General features: G+C 45.4%; 1 protein-coding gene across 1 annotated transcript; it reads right to left on the minus strand.

Annotated features, from left to right (window-relative positions):
- Positions 1–268: 268 nt before the first annotated feature.
- LOC137351478 (scaffold attachment factor B1-like) lies at positions 269–14,697 on the minus strand. The gene is made up of 4 exons (XM_068015925.1): positions 14,501–14,697; positions 4,687–4,774; positions 565–623; positions 269–433 (listed from the first exon to the last, which is right to left on the minus strand). Exons 1-4 carry the CDS (start codon positions 14,630–14,632, stop codon positions 269–271), a joined length of 444 nt encoding a protein of 147 aa, XP_067872026.1. The 5' UTR covers positions 14,633–14,697.
- Positions 14,698–17,684: the final 2,987 nt, after the last annotated feature.

Raw genomic sequence — 17,684 nt, forward strand, 5'->3', positions numbered from 1 at the left:
ACTTCCCACCTGTATTAGATCTTCCAAAATGCATTACCTCACATTTGTCCGGATTAAACTCCATCTGCCATTTCTCCGCCCAAGTCTCCAACCGACCTATATCCTGCTGTATCCTCTGACAATCCTCATCACTATCCTATAGACCTGCCGAGTATTCCCAGCACTTTTTGTTTTTATTACAGATTTCCAGCATCCGCAGTATTTTGCTTTTATTTACTTGAGAAGACCAGTTGAGGACGTTAGTTGGGAGTATTATTTTAATTAGAAGTCAATTGTCATATTCAAATTTTTGGAATGTAAAAACACTTTTCACACAACAGGTAATGAAATTTAACACTAGCCAAAGCTTGTACTTGCAGAAATCCAGAAACTTGGATAACCTAATATTCATCAGTTCAGTTTCTAGAATTATGTCTTCTTGGTCTCTATGACTCTATGGTAATTTTTCGTGCTCATTAAGGTAAAGGGTATTAGCACAGGGAAACGGAACACTTTTGTAACATCAAATATACTCAGGTCAACTGTTATCTACATTTCTTAATTCATTCCTAAGAAAGCACTTACTTGCTGTTCACCAAGATCCTGAGCCCCACAGTCTTCTATTTCATCCTCCACTGTGTGCTCTAAAGAATAAAGCAAATGTAACACAGACCAGTTAACTTTTTTTGCAGAACCTTAGAAACCATTGTTTGTTCATAGAATGATAGAGCACAAAGGGCCATTCAGCACATTGTGTCTGTGTTGGCTCTTTGAAAGAGGTACCCAATTATTCCCATTCCCCTGCTCTTTGCCCAAAGCCCTACAAGTTTCTCCTTTTCAAGTATATATCTATTCTCTTTTGAAAGTTACTGTTGAATCTGCTTCCACCACCTTTTCAGGCAGTGTGTAATTTGCTGCAAAAAGAAAATGTTTCCATTTCCACCCAGAAATTTTGCCAATTATCTTAATTCTGCAATCTCTGGTTACCAGGCCTCCTAACAGAAGAAACAGTTTCACCCCAACTATTCTTAACAAAACCCCTCATCAGTTTGTTGAGAAATAGATGCTATGAGTTACACCAATGCCCTTAAACTTTGGAGAGCTGGACTCAAAATCAAGACCTTACTGAGCAGAAAGAAGCTTCTTGTTTGCCAGCTGCAAGAATCTCCAGCAAAATAATTTTGGGCCAGTTACAACTGGTCACTGTGGGTCCACAAGACAATGTGACCACTAACTGCCAATCTCACTTGGCATAGTCACAAGTCTGGCCAAAATTAGGAACAGAGTCTAAAGTTGAGGCAGTATTGCAAGAGTTTTGTTCTGCATCTAACCCACATTAAACTTGAACCAAGCACCCAATTTCCAGTTTCAATTTCAACATTCCAACTTCCAGCATGGAAAAGTCTCATCTGAACCACCACCCACTAAAATACATCAAAGCAGAAAATTAAATAATTTCATAAAAGCAAACTACTGCAGATGCTGGAAATCTGAAACAAAACAAAAAGTGCTGAAAATACTCAGCAGGTCTGTAGAGAGAGAAGCAAAGTTAACATTTTAAGTCTGTGACCTTTCATCAGAACTGGCAAAGGTTAGAAAAGAATTAGATTTTAAGCAAGTGGAGGGGAGGAGAGTGGGGGAGAGAACAAAGGGGAAGGTGTTTGATAGGGCAGAGGGCAGGAGAGATTAAATAACACAGCTGTCCTGGGACAAAGGCAAAGCATGTGTTAATGCTTGTGGGGAAAGACAAAGCATTAGTCCAGTGTTAATAGTGGATTAATGAGCAGCTCTGACTACATGAAAAGCAGGCACATGGTTAACAATAAAATATTAAAAAAAGGGCAGTCATGCTCTGAAGTTATTGAACACAATGTTCAGTCCACAAATCTGTAGAGTGCCTAATCGAAAGATCAGGTGCTGCTCCTCGAGCTTGCATTGATATTCACTGGAGCAGGCCAAAGACAGAAATGTTGGCATGAGAGCAGGGGGAATGTTGAAATGGCAAGCAACAGGAAGCTCGGGGTCATGCTTCCAGACTGAGTGACGGTATTCAGCAAAGCGGTCACCCAACTTGCATTTGGTCTCCTCAATGTAGAGGAGACCGCATTGTGAGAAACGAATCCAGTATACTAAATTGGAAGTAGTACAAGTAAATCACAGCTACACCTGAAAGGAATGTTTGGGGCCTTGGATAGTGAGGAGAGGTGGTAAAAGGGCAGGTATTACACCTCCTGCGATTGCATGGGAAGGGGACGAGGTGTCAGGGGTAATGGAGGAGTGGACCAGGGTGTCGCGGTGGGAACGATCCCTTCGGAATGCTGACGGGAGGGGAAGGGATGATGCATTCGGTGGCAGCATCACGCTGGAGGTGGCGGAAATGGCGGAGGATGACCCTCTGGATGTAGAGGCTGGTGGGGTAGAAAGTGAGGACAAGGGGAACTCTGTCGCAGTTCTGGGAGGGAGGGGAAGGCGGGATTACAGAAATGCGGGAAATGGACCAGACACGGTTGAAGGCCCTGTCAACCACACTGGGGGGGAATCCTCAGTTCAGGAAAAAGACATATCAGAGGCGCTGTTGTGGAAGGTTGCATCATCAGAGCAGATGCGTGGAGACGGAGAAACTGGGAGAATGGAATGGAGTCCTTACAAGAGGCAAGGTATGAACAAATGTAGTCGTGGTAGCTGTGAGAGTCGGTGGGCTTATAATGAATATTACTGGACAGCCTATCCCCAGGGATGGAGCCAGAGAAGTCGAGGAAGGGAAGCGAAGTGTCGGAGACAGACCATATAAAGGTGAGAGAAGGGTGGAAATTAGAAGAAAAGTTGATAAAATTTTCCAGTTCAGGGCAGGGGCAGGAAACGGCACCGACACAGTCATCAATGTACCAGTAAAAGAGAGTTGGGGGAGGGGGCCTGAGTAGGACTGGCACAAGGAATGTTCGACATATCCCACAATAAGACAGGCATAACTAGGACCCATGTGGGTACCTATAGCAACACCTTTCACTTTAACGAAGTAAGTGGAGTTGAATGATAAGTTGTTCAATGTGAGAACAAGTTCAGCCAGGCAGAGGAGGGTGGTGGTGGATGGGGACTGGTTGGTCCTCTGTTCAAGGAAGAAGCGGAGAGCCCACAAACCGTCCTGGTGGGGGATGAAGGTGTGGAGAGATTGGACTTCCATAGTGAACAGGAGGCTGTTAGGCCCAGGAAACTGGAAATTGTCAAAATGGTGTAAGTGTCAGAAGAGTCATGGACGTAGGTGGGAAGAGACTGGACCAGCAGAGAAAAGATAGAATCAAGATAGGGAAATGAGTTCAGTTGGGGAGGAACAGGCTGCAACGATGGGTCTGCCAGGACAGTCCTGTTTGTGGATTTTAGGAAGGAGGTAGAAGTGGGCTGTCCGGGGTTGCGGGACTATGAGGTTGGAAGATAGAGGGAAGATCTCCGGAGGAGATGAGGTCAGTGCCAGTCCTGTGGACAGTAGCTTGATGTTAAGTGGTGGGGTCATGGTCCAGGGGCAGGTAGGAAGAAGTGTGTGAGTTGGCACTGAGACTCTGCAAGGTAGAGGTCAGTATGCCAGACAACAGCACCACCCTTGTCTGCAGGTTTGATCATAATGTCGGGGTTAGACCTGAGAGAACAGAATGCAGCAAGCTAAGAGGGAGACAGGTTAGAGTGAGTGAGGGGGGCAGAAAAATTGAGACAGCTGATGTCTCGCCGACAGTTTTCAATGAACTGATCAAGAGCGGTTAAGAGGTCAGAGGGAGGGGTCTAGGTGGAGGGAGAATGCTGGAGGTGGGTGGATGGGTCCACTGGTCAGGGATAGGACTCCTGGTCAAAGAAGTGAGCATGGAGGCGAAGGCGATGGAAGAAGAGCTCAACGTCATGCCGAGTGCGAAATTCATTCAGGTGGGAGAGTAAGGGGATAAAACAGAGTCCTTTGCTGAGTACAGAAGGTCAGAGGGTATAGTGAATACACTGCAAGGGGCCAGATCAGAAGGGATGGGGTCAGAGGGAAGAGAAGGGGAAGAAGGATCTGGAGGGGGCATTAGTCCCCATCAGCTGCTGGAGCTTGCGTTCCTTAACAGCTGAAAGGAAGAAAAAAAGTTTTTTGTTAATGCGTCAGATAAGACGAAGGATGAAATGAAACTGTGGAATAGAACAGCTATGCGATAAGGTGAGGTGGTGCTCCGGAGAGGTCCAGTGTGTGCATGTGGCAGCGCATGGCACTGAGTGTGGATCTCAGGATGCGGCGAGAGCAGCAGTCAGAGGAATGTTCTATTTCTTGGAGATACCTGTAATCCTGGGTGCAGTGAAAACATGAAGGATGAAACTTCAGTTGGAATCCACGTGGAATAAGTCGGAGCCAGAGACAGTCACTGAGGAAGGAGATGTGGCTGTGAGAACGAGTTTTGGTAGACACTTTATCAAACACCAGGAGGGAAATAGAAAGCAAGGTAAAAGAGACAAACGGAAATCCCGGAGAGAAGAGCAAAACTTCTTCAAGGTAGGCATTCCTGGAAGAGAAGTGGCAATGAATTAAACACTAAAATAAAAGCAAACTACACAAAGGTCACAGACCTGAAACATTAACTTTGCTTCTCTCTCCACAGACGCTGCCAGACCTGCTGAATAATTCCAGCATTTTTTGTTTTGTTTCTGAATTAAATAATTTCATTGGTTTTGGAAAGTTACTTAATTTCCTACCTTTCCCCATCCTCTCTGGTGTCATACCACCAGGAATTTCTGGAGTGACTGAAATTTCATCAGGATTTCTTCTTTCCTCTTCTTTTGTCTGGTGACAGTAATTAACATGGTGTAAGTCAAGTTTCTAGAAACCAAAAGCATCAACAGATCCAGCTGGCCCATCAGTTAACTGCTCATTGATAATACAACAGACTACCAGGAATGACTAGTAATGACCAAAGGTCAACTTTTGCTCCTCGTCGACCTATCTGCAGCCTTTAACATGCTTGACCTCCTCCAACGCCTCTACACGGTTGTCCAGCTGGATGGGACTGATCTCATCTGGTTCCATTCTTGTCTATCTAATCATAACCAGAGAATCACTTGCAGTGGTTTCTCTTCCTACTTCCGCACCGTTACCTCTGATGTCCCCTAAAGATCTATCCTTGGTGCCCTCCTATTTCTCATCTACATACTGCCCCTCGGCGACTTCATCCAAAAGCACAGCATTGGTATTCATATGGATGCTGATGATACCCTGATCTAAACTCACTACCACTTCTCTCGACTCCTCCACTGTTGCGAAATTATCAGACTGCTTATCTGACATCCAGTACTCGATGAACAGAAATTCCCTCCAACTAAATATCAGGAAGACTGAAGCTGTTGTTTGCAGTCCCCGCTCCAAGCTTCATTCCCTGGCTACTGACTCCATACCTCCCCCTGGTAACAGTCCGAGATTAAGCCCGTCTGTTCATAAACTTGGTGTCATATTTGACCCCGAGATGAACTTCTGACTTCATATTCGTGCCATCAGTAAGACCACCTATTTCCAACTCCGTAACGTTACCCGACTTCATCCCATCTCAGCTCATCTGCTGCTGAAACCCTTATTCATGCCTCTGCTACCTCTAGGCTTGAATACTCCAACACACTCCTGGCTGGTCTCCCACATTCTCTGTAAACTTGAGGTCATCTGCTGCCTGAGTCTTAACTTGCACCAAGTCCGTTCCTCTACCACTCCTGTGCTCAGTGACCTACACTGGCACCTGGTCAAACAACATGCTGATTTTAAAATTCTTATTCTTGTTTTCAAATGCCTCCTTGGCCTTGCTCCTCCCTATCTCTGTAATCTCCTCCAGCCCCAAAACCCTCCAAGATATCTGTGCTCTTCTAATTCTGGCCTCTTGAACACCCTTGATTTTAATTGCTCCATCACTGGTGGCCGTGCCTTCAGTTGCCTAGGCCCCAAGCTCTGGAATATCCTTCCTACACCTCTCTGCCTCTCTACCCAGTGTTCCTCCTTTAAGACACTCCTAAAAACATACCTCTTTGACCAAGTTTTTGGCCATCTGACCTAATAGCTCCTTTTGTGGTTTGGTGTCATACTTTAATAATGCTCCTGTGAAGCGCCTTGGGACATTTTTAAACATTAAAGGTACTATATAAATATAAGTTGTCATTGTATATAACCCTGGTGAGATCGCCAAACCCGCTCAACAATCTTGGACTCCCAAAATGTCGTAGTTTTCAATATCCTCCGATGATGCAGTACACTACACAGAAGCAGTTGACGGACACTTAGGAGATATTTTTTAATCCAGTCCATGGCTTTTTGACTAAAAATTAGCGACACACAATAGCGCCAAATTGAATATTTGAATTGCAAAGAAAAAATAATTGAAGATTCCAACATAACATTCTCAATTTGTATACTGCAAGTTAAACAACCCCGCATTACCAACTATGTTGTTGATCTTGACCTCTCCTTAACCTAATTAGCAATGACAAATATGCCAATTCAGTGTGTTTGTAGCAACTCCCTCACAGAAAGAATGAAATGCATTCATGAAGTGCCTTTCACATCCTCGAGGCTTCCCCAAGATGTTTCACAGCCAATGAATTACTTTTGGAGTGTGGTCTTTTTTCTTGTAGGCAAATGTGACAGCCAATCTGCACACAGCAAGGTGTCACGCAGAGCAATGAGGTGAACAACCAGCTCATTGACTTTTAGTGGTGTTGCTTGAGGGATAAAAGTTGGTCAGTGCACTGGGTAAATTCCCATGCTCCAATTCCAACAATGTTTTAGGATCTTTTATAGCAACCTGAGGAGACAACCTTGGGCATTTCTTTACATTAGATGTGCTACATAAATGTAAGTTGTTGTACTTTACTTCCAGACTGCTGAAATTAATGTTTAAAATATATTGGCACCAAAAAATACGCTTTATAAACAGAACTGCTTTTATTGATTAATAGAGCTTTCTGTATTGCATAGCTTACTGTGAAGCTTCGCATAGTGTGAGGGTCACCCTGAAACACATTTCCTACAACGTGAGATACTATAGTTTTACAAATCCCCTCCTCCAACCTTGCTGAGCTTTACAACCAATACGAAACAATGATTCTTTTCATAGATTATGAAGTCTCAGCGACAAAACAGCAACTCTGCTATCCATGTCTAAAATAATCCTTAGACAGATTAACCAATCTCACCTACTTTTGTTAAATAAGGGTATCAATGTAATATGGGGCTACAGCAGGTAAATGAAATTGATACAGATCAACTAAGATCTTCTAACTGAATGGCAGAACAGGCTCAAGTGGGTGAATAACCCATTCCTGTTCCTTCAGTTTCCTTCATATTTTCAAGCAGGACAGCAACAGTTGGATTTCAGCGCTTGTTAATGCTTGTGATTCACTGACAACATTGGCATTACTTTCTGTTGGTGCTGCCAGTGTGGCCCAGTCAGCAAGGCTTGCATTTCAGACAACAGACACTCCTTAAAAACAATCCCAGTCCCTGTTGATTTTTCAACTTGGCAAAAGTGGCAAGGCAAACAACCCAGGATGATGGTATTGAGAACAAACACAGAACAGTGGGGTTATTGGGCCACCATGTGCTGTTTCAGATTTTTTTTTTATTCGTTTGGGGGTTGTGGGCGCCGCTGGCTAGGCCAGCGTTTATTGCCCATCCCCAATTGCCCTTCAGAAGGTGGTAGTGAGCTGCCTTCTTGAACCGCTGTAGTCCGTGTGGGGTAGATACACCCACAGTGCTATTAGGAAAGGGAGTTACAGGATTTTGACCCAGCGACAGTAAAGGAACGGTGATATAGTTCCAAGTCAGGGTAGTGGGCGGCTTAGAGGGAAACTTGCAGGTGGTGGCATTCCCATGCATCTGCTACCCTTGTCCTTGCAGGTGGTAGAGGTTGCAGGTTTGGATGGTGCTGTCCAAGGAGCCTTGATGCGTTGCTGCAGTGCATCTTGTAGATGGTACACACTGCTGCCACTGTGCACGGTGGTGGAGAGAGTGAATGTTTGTGGATGAGGTGCCAATCAAGTGGGCTCCTTTGTCCTGGATGTTGTTGAGCTACTTCAGTGTTGGAGCTGCACCCATCCAGGCAAGTGGAGACTAATTCCATCACACTCCTGACTTGTGCCTTGTAGATGGTGGACAGGCTTCGGGGAGACAGGAGATGAGTTACTCACCACAGGATTCCTAGCCTCTGACCTGCACTTGCAGCCACAGTATTTATATGGCTACTCCAGTTCAGTTTCTGGTCAATGGTAACCCCCGGGATGTTGATAGTGGGGGATTCAGCGATCGTAATGCCATTGAATGTCAAGCGAGATGGTTAGATTCTCTCTTGTTGGAGATGGTTATTGCCTGGCACTTGTGTAGCGCGAATGTTACTTGCCACTTATCAGCCCAATCCTGGATATTGTCCAGGTCTTGCTGCATTGCTACACGGAGTGCTTCAGTATCTGAGGAGTCACGAATGGTGCTGAACATTGTGCAATCATCAGCAAACATCCCCACTTCTGACCTTATGACTGAAGGAAGGTCATTGATGAAATAGTTGAAGATGGTTGGGCCTAGGACTACCCTGAGAAACTCTTGCAGTGATGTCCTGGAACTGAAATAATTGACCTCCAACAACCTCAACCATCTTCCTTTGCACTAGATATGACTCCAACCAACGGGAGAGTTTTCCCTGATTCCCATTGACTCGAGTTTGCTAGGGCTCCTTGTGCCATAGAACCATAGAAAAGCTATGGCACAGAAGGAGGCCATTCAGCCCATCGTGTCTGCACCGGCTGAAAAATCTAGCCACCCAATCTCATCCCACCTTTCAGCTGCTGGTTCGTCGCCTTGCAGGTTACAACCCTTCAGGTGCATGTCAAGGTACCATTTAAATGGGTTGAAGGTTTCTGCCTCCACCACCGCTCTGAGCAGTGAATTCCAGACTCTCACCACCTTCTGGGTGAAAAAGTTTTTCCTCATGTCATCTCTAATCCTTCTGCAAATAACTTGGTAACTGACCTCTCCATCAGGGGAAACAGGTCCTTCCTATCTACTCTAGGCCCCTCATAATTTTGTACACCTCAATTAAGTCACCCGTCAGCCTCCTCTATTCCAAGGACAACAAACCGAGCCAATCCAATCTTTCCTCATAGATGCAACTTTCAAGCCCTGGCAACATTCTTCTGAACCTCCTCTGTACTCTCTCCAGAGCAATTATGTCCTTTCTGTAATGTGGTGACCAGAAATGTATGCAATACTCCAACTGTTGCCTAACCAGCCTTTTATACAGTTCCAGCATTACATCTCTGCTTTTGTATTCTATACCTCGGCCCATAAAGGAAAGCATTCCATATGCCGCCTTCACCACTCTATCTACCTGTCCTGCCAACTTCAGGGACCTGTGGACATGCACTCCAAGGTCTCTCACTTCTACCCTTCTCAATATCCTCCCGTTTATTGTGTATTCCCTTGCTTTGTTTGCCCTCCCCAAATGCATTACCTCACACTTCTCTTGGACCGAATTCCATTTGCCACTTTTCCGCCCAATCAAACCATTGATAACATTCTGAAGTCTACAGCTATCCTCTTCACTACCACCTACATGGCCAATTTTTGTGTCATCTGCAAATTTCCCAATCATGCCTCCCACATTTAAGTCCAAATTATTAATATATACCACAAATAGCAAGGGACCCAACACTGAGCTCTGTGGAATGCCACTGGAAACTGCTTTCCATTTGCAAAAACATCCGTCGACTACTACCTTTTGTTCCTGTCACTGAGCCAATTTTGGATCCATTCTGCTACATTCCCGTATCCCATGGGCTTTCATTTTTACTGACCAGTCTGCCATGCGGAACCTTGTCAAATGCCTTACTAAAATCCACGTAGACCACATCCACTGCACTACCCTCATCAATCTTCCTCAACAAACTCAATCAAGTTAGTAAGACATAACCTTCCTTTAACAAATCCATTCTGACTGCCCTTGATTAATCCATGCCTTTCTAAGTGGTTTATCCTGTCCCTCAGATTTGATGCTAATAATTTACCTACCACCGAGGTCAGACTGACCAGCCTATAATTACTTGGCCTATCCCTCGCACCCTTTTTAAACAATGCTATAACGTTCGCAGATCTCCAATCCTCTGGCATCTCGCTTGTATCCAGTGAGGATTTGAAGATGATCCTCAGCGCATCCGCTATTCTTCCCTGGCTTCCTTTAATAACCTGGGATGCAATCCATCCAGCCCGGGCGATTGATCCACTTTCAAAGATGTCAGACCCTCTAGAATTTCCTCTCTCATTATGTTTATCACATCTAATATTTCACATTCCTCTTTTACGACAATGTGTGCATCATCCCTCTCCTTTGTGAAGACAGAGACAAAAAACTCATTAAGAACCCTGCCCACATCGTCTGCTTCCACATGTAAGTGCCCTTGTACATCTCTGACAAGCACTACCTTTTCCTTAGTTATCCTCTTGCTCTTAATGTACTGATAAAACATCTTTGGGTTTTCCTTGATTTTACCTGTTTTTCATGTCCTCTCTTTGCTTTTCTAATTTCCTTTGTTACTTCACCCCTGCACTTTCTATACTCCTCCAGGCTTTCTAAAGTATTAAGTTTTTTGTGATCATCATCATAAGTTTTCTTTTTCTGCTTTAACTTACCCTGTAAGCCTCTAGATAACCAGGGGGCTCTAGATTTGGCCGTACCACCCTTTATCTTTGTGGGATATGCCTACACTGTGCCCGCAGGATGTTACTTTTGAATGCCTTCCACTGGTTTGCCACTGATTTTCCTTCCAGTACCTGTATCCAGTCTACTTTCACCAGATCACCTCTCAGTTTCGTAAAATTTGCCTTCCCCCAATTTAGAACTTTTACTCCTGTTTTATCTTTGTCCTTTTTCATGATTATGCTAAAACTGTATTACGGTTGCTAGCTCCAAAATGGTTACCCACTGCTACTTCATCTACTTGCCCAGCTTCATTACCAAAGACAAAAGCTAGAATTGCACCGCCACTTGTAGGGATTGTCGCGTGCTAGCTAAAAAAAGTTCTCTTGAATGCAGTTCAAGAATTTTGTGCCCTCTGTGCCCTTAACACTGTTTGTATCCCAATTGATATTAGGGTAGTTGAAATCCCCAACTATTATTGCCCTATAGTTTTTGCACTCAGAAATATTCCCACACATTTTGTTTTTCTATTTCCCTCTCACTATTTTGGGGTATAGTACACTCCTAGTAGTGTGGCTGACCCTTTTTTATTTCTTATCTCCACCCATATTGCCTAATTTGATGATTCATTTAGCATATCATCCCTCCTCACAGCTGTTACTTTGTCATACTCTGTCAAATGCTGCTTTGATGACAAGGGCAGTCAGTCTCACCTCACCTCGAGTTCAGTTCTTTTGTCCATGTTTGAGCCAAGGCTGTAATGAGGTCCAGGAGCTGAGTGGCCGCGGCGGAACCCAAACTGAGCATCTCTGAGCAGGTTATTGCTAAGAAAGTGCCGCTTAATAGCACTCTCGAAGGCACCTTCCATCACTTCACTGAGGATCGAGAGTAAACTGATGGGGCGACAATTGGCCAGTTTGGATTTGTCCTGCTTTTTGTGTACAGGAGATACTCGGGCAATTTTCCAAATTGCCGGGTAGATGCCAGTGTTGTAGCTGTATTGGAACAGCTTGGCTACAGGCGCAGCAAGTTCTGGAGCACAGGTCTTCAGTACTATTGCTGGAATATTGTCAGGGCCCATAGCCTTTGCAGTATCCAGTGCCTTCAGTCGCTTTTTGATATCACACTGAGTGTATCAAATTGGCTGAAGACTGGCATCTGTGATGCTGGGGACTTCAGGAGGAGACCGAGATGGATCATCCACTCGGCACTTCTGGCTGAAGATTGTTGCAAATGTTTCAGCCTTATCTTTTGCACTGATGTACTCGGCTCCCCCATCATTGAGGATGAGGATATTTGTGGAGCCACCTCCTCTAGTTAGTTGTTTAATTGTCCACAACCATTCACGACTGCATGTGGCAGGCAGGACTGCAGAGCTTAGATCTGATCCGCTAGTTGTGGGATCGCTTAGCTCTGTCTATCACGTGCTGTTTACGCTGTTTGGCACGCAAGTAGTCCTGGGTTGTACTTCACCAGGTTGACCCCTCATTTTGAGGTATGCCTGGTGCTGCTCCTGGCATGCCCTCGTGCACCCTTCATTGAACCAGGGTTGGTCCCCCGGCTTGATGGTAATGGTAGAGTGGGGGTTTATGCCGGGCCATGAGGTTACAGATTGTGGTTGAGTACAATTCTGCTGCTGCTGACAGCCCACTGCGCCTCATGGATGCCCAATTTTGCGTTGCTAGATCTGTTCGAAATCTATCCCATTTAGCATGGTGGTAGTGCCACACAACACAACGGAGGGTGCCTTCATTTGCACAAGGATTGTGCAGTGGTCACTCTTACCACAGATGCATCTGCGGCAGGCAGATTGGTGAGGACGAGGTCAAGTATGTTTTTCCCTCTTGTTGGTTCCCCCACCACCTGCCGCAGACCCAATCTAGTCCTTTAGGACTCAGCCAGCTCGGTCAGTAGTGGTGCTACCGAGCCACTCTTGGTGAGACACTGAAGTCCCCCACACAGAGTACATTCTGCGCCCTTGCCACCCTCAGTGCTTCCTCCAAGTGGTATTCAACATGGAGGAGTACTGATTCATCAGCTGAGGTGGGGGGGGGCTGCGGGGGGGGGGTTGGTGTGGTAGGTGGTAATCAGCAGTAAGTTTCCTTGCCCATGTTTGTCCGGATGCTATGAGCACTTGAAACGCCATAGCATACAAGGCTACGGGCCAAGTGCTGGAAAATGGGATTAGAATAGATAGGTGCTTGATGGTCAGCACGGACACAATGAACCGCAGGGCCTGTTTCTGTGCTGTATAACTCTATGACTTCATGGGGTCTGGAGTCGATGCTGAGGACACCCAGGGCAACTGCCTCCCGACTGTATACCACTGTGCCGCCACCGGGACAGGACATACCCAGGGATGGTGATGTCTGGGACATTGCCTGTAAGGTATGATTCGGTGAGTACAACTATGTCAGACTGTTGCTTGACTGGTCTGTGGGATAGCTCTCCCAACTTTGGCACAAGCCCCCAGATGTTAGTAAGGAGAACTTTGCAGGGTCAACAGGGCTGCGTTTGCCATTGTTGGTGCCTAGGTCAATGCCAAGTAGTCCATTCGGTTTCATTCCTCATCATTTCAGAGGGCATCTAAGAGTCAACAACATTGTTGTGGGTCTGGAGTCACATGTGGGGCAAACCAGGTAAGGACAGCAGATTTCCTTCCCGAAAGGACAGTGGTGAACCAGATGGGTTTTTACGACAATCGACAATAGTTTCGTCACCATTAGAATTGCTTTTAATTCCAGATTTATTAACTGAATTCAAAATCCATAGTGGGATTCAAACCCATGTCCCCAAAGCAATACCCTGGGTCTCTGGGCTAACCCAGAGAGGTTTGAGGATAGAAACATAGAAAATAGGAGCAGGAGGCGGCCATTCGGCCCTCTGAACCTGCACCGTCATTCAATATGATCATGGCTGATCGTCCAAACTCAGTACCCTGTTCCCGTTTTGTCCCTGTATCTCTTGATTCCTTTAGCCCTAAGAACTATATCTAACTCTTTCTTGAATATATTTAATGATTTGGCCTCAACTGCTTTCTGTGGTAGAGAATTTCAGTTTCACCACTCTCTGGGTGAAGAAATCCCTCATCTCAGTCCTAAATGTCTTACCCCTTATCCTTAGATTGTGACCCCTGGTCCTGGACTGCCTCGTCATCGGGAACATCCTTTTTGCATCTAGTCCTGTTGGAATTTTGTAGGTTTCTATGAGATCCCCTCTCATTCTTCTAAACTCCAGTGAATGCAAGTCTAATTGACCCAATCTCTCTTCATGTCAGTCCTGCTATCCCAGGAATCAGTCTGGTAAACCTTCGCTGCACTCCCTCCATAGCAAGAACATCCTTCCTCAGATAAGGAGACGAAAACTGCACGCAGTACTCCAGATGTGGTTTCACCCAGGCCCTGTATAATTGCAGCAAGACATCCTTGCTCCTGTACTCCAATCCTCTCCCGATGAAGGCCAACATACCATTTGCCTTAACTGCCTGCTGCACCTGCATGCTTAGAGCAGCCCCTGTGGGTATACTCGCACCAAAGCAACAATGGAGCAAGTAACCATCATGGACCAATCCTGGGCACATCTGCCAGCCCAAACCCTACCCTGGGGAAGATGGGCCACCCAACACGTTTCAATCTTTTGCCCTCCCCTCCCCCTTTGAGTCCCCTCCAGTTGCGCGCGCATTAAGCCCCGCCCCCTACAGCCACGGCGCGCATCGCGCCCCTCAAGCCCCTAATCCACACACCGCCACTGACTCCACCTCCCCATGCGAGCCCCTCCCCCACCTACCCATCCGAGCCCCTCACCCACCAACAGGCTTCTTCATGTCGCGCCCCCACCCGCTCTTTCACCTGCTGCAACTGCTCTATCAGAGCACTATTGTTGCCTTCCGTGTTGAGGTTTGTCTTTTGCAGATCCCCTTTCAAGTCCACCACGCTAAGCTCAGTGATCTTGTGCACCGCGGCCTCGCTGTCAGCCGCCATCGCAGCCGCCTGGCCTCACGCAACACCGGGATGGGACGCTCAACAAAATGGCGCCCTCCCTCAGCCGAAACTGCACATGCGCTCGGGTTAGAAACGCCTCACTGCGCATGCGACTGTTGGAACGGCGCTGGGGGCCTCCCACCCAAGGGTGGCGCCCTGTGCGGTTACCCAGCAGCATGTTCACAGCGATGTCAATAACCATTCCAGCACTCACCTGAAGGCTCAAAGAACATTATGTGATCTTTTATCTCATTGTTTGGCTGTTCCGTTTCCTATAACAGTGACTACACTTCAAAAAAGCTTTAAGATGTCCCGAGATGTGAAAGAAGCTACAGAAATGCATCTCTCCTGCCCTCTCACACACCTTCCCTTTTGTTCTCTGCCCCACCCCCCTCCCCTTGCTTAAAACCGAATTCTTTTCCAAGCTTTGCCAGTTCTGATGAAGGGTCACACACCTGAAACATTAACTTTGCTTATCTCTCCACTGATGCTGCCGGACCTGCTGACTATTTCCAGCACTTTGGTTTTTTTTTTACATTCATGCAAGTTCTTCCTTTAAGTCACCTGGTGTCAACAGTGAGTTACAGACCAGGCTCTGTGTCAATGGTAACTGTGACATGACCGAATAAAAACCTAGCTGGTTTTGACCGTGGGTCTATTCTTTTTTCAGACGGACCTCTGTTACGTTTCCAGCTTTTGTTGTTTTTTTTTAACTAAAATAATGCAGATCAGATAAGGTTGTGAACTGTGGCAGAATGTATTCATAGAGGTTTCATCACATGACCTCCCACCTCCAGCTTTCCCACTCCACACTGGTGCCATTGGCCTGCTCAGCACCTTCCTATGCCAATTGGAAAGCAAATTTTTCATCACAGTTGGATAATTCTTGACTATCAGTTGAAAAGTCTTTTCCCATCTCCAATATTTTTAAATAATGAACAGAAGTTGTAACAGAAAATGGAAAAAAAACACAACTTTTATGCCCCTCTGATTTTTCTCCCAGGTTTGTTTTTATTCATTCATGGGATATGAATGTTGCCCATCCCTAATTGCTCTTGAGCTGCTTTCTTTAACTACTGCAGTCCATGTGGTGTAGATACACTCACAGTTCTTTTAGGAAGGGAGTTTTAGGATTTTGACCCAGCAACAGTGAAGGAACAGTGATATAGTTCCAAGTCAGGATGGTGTGTGGCTTGGAGGGGAACTTGCAGGTGGTGGTGTTCCCACGTGTCTACTGCCCTTGGCCTTCTAGATGGTAGAGGTCATGGGTTTGGAAGGTGCTGTGGAAGGAGCCTTTGTGAGTTGCAGCAATGCAGCAGCAATGTCCTGGAGATTAATCTTCAATTCCTGGGTACTCCAGGCCAATGCTGGAGGTTTGGCGACCCCAAGATCAGGATAGCAAGATCCATTACTTGTTGGTCAGCCCGCTGGATATCTGACATACATGGAATTCCACCAACATATTTAAGAGTCTCCAGATCAGTATAAGTGATAAGGATCCTAAACCTAGGGGACACATGGCAACCTGTACCAGTCCCCGAATGTGGCCTTCTCACCTATCCCACTCACCCTCCTGTACTCACAACTGATGTGTGGGAAGATGAAATTTAGCTCATATAGACTGCAAGCCATTTTAGTATCTCCATCCTTGGAAAATATGCGAAGTAGTGGGATGATGCAGGCTCATTAACAGTCCGACAAGTTGTGACATGAACGCTCCTTCTATGGCTGTCTTTATACCACCAGTGTGGTTCGTCTTATACTGAAAGGATTTTGTGGGCTTCCAGAACCCATAACTTGAGGAGGTGCCACCCACACCTGTGCTTGACATTAAACCCAGAATTCAGAAACACTCGCCGGGACTGTCTGATGCAAGGTTGGAATCCTACGCCTTCTGATTTAAGGTAGTAATGCCTCCAGTAAGACAAAAGTTCACTCCGACAAACTCTAAGTACCACTCAGCTACTTGGATATTATACAAGACTTCACTGCAGCTAAAGCATGAAAATCTAGCTTCTGAGTTGCTACACAGTTTATATACTGGAATAACATTGGTGTTTCAAGACCTTTATAATCATTCAATACCATTGACTTACATTATCTATCACTTATCATTCTGTCAACTACTTTTACATTACCTACTGCAAACATGCCTTTTCATAATTGTACATATGAGGATTTAACATCAAATTAACTAGGTAGTATTTAGTATTGTTGTCCAGTAAAATGTACCCCCGCCCCGCCCCCAACTGCAAGTCAAACACCAGCTCCATCAGTGGCCCTGTGCATAACATAGGGTGACACACCAATTGCTATAAAACAGCTTACCTCCAACTCACTACAAGGAATGGGAGATCTATTGTTATATTATAAAAATGATGGCCCCAAATCTTCTTTGGTGCCTGGGGTGGAGTTCTGAGTAAAAGGGGTCAGAGAAGACAGACTAGGCAGAGAATCCCATGGGACAGAAACGTTCAATCCTGCCCCAAAGGTGACATTCGGAATTCCCACTGAGGGCAGGGATGATGTAGCCAAAAGTTCCATCCACCCAATTGCTGACCTGCCATAAAGAAGGAGGCAGGGAAGGTATCACACGCTGGCATTCCCACTGCTCCCACCTCCTTTACCTCAAGCTGCGCAGATTGTACTGACCAGGTCATGGAGTCCAATATACAAATTTCCAATATACAATTTCATCACCCTTTTCATTTAAGTTAACAATAATTCAATTTCTATATAATTTCTTTCTACCATTTATTCTATTTTACATTCATTTCTTTATTTTTAACCAATGTTCCTTTATTCCCAATACTCAAAATATACTACAGTATTACAGTATTATGTATTCTTTATTACACCAAGTAATCTTCATCAAACATATCAGTTTTCTTAGAGATTGTTTTTTTCAAAGATTTCCTTATGGGCACAGGATTGCGTTACCCTTCCCTGCACTTTGCCAATGCTTGCACATCCCTGTTGTAATGTGTAATATTCTGTGTGTGATCTGATCAGTACAGTACACAGCCTCACCAGAAACTTAATACATTTATAT

Source organism: Heterodontus francisci, chromosome 36 (genome assembly GCF_036365525.1).
Source record: "Heterodontus francisci isolate sHetFra1 chromosome 36, sHetFra1.hap1, whole genome shotgun sequence".
Classification (NCBI taxonomy): domain Eukaryota; kingdom Metazoa; phylum Chordata; class Chondrichthyes; order Heterodontiformes; family Heterodontidae; genus Heterodontus; species Heterodontus francisci.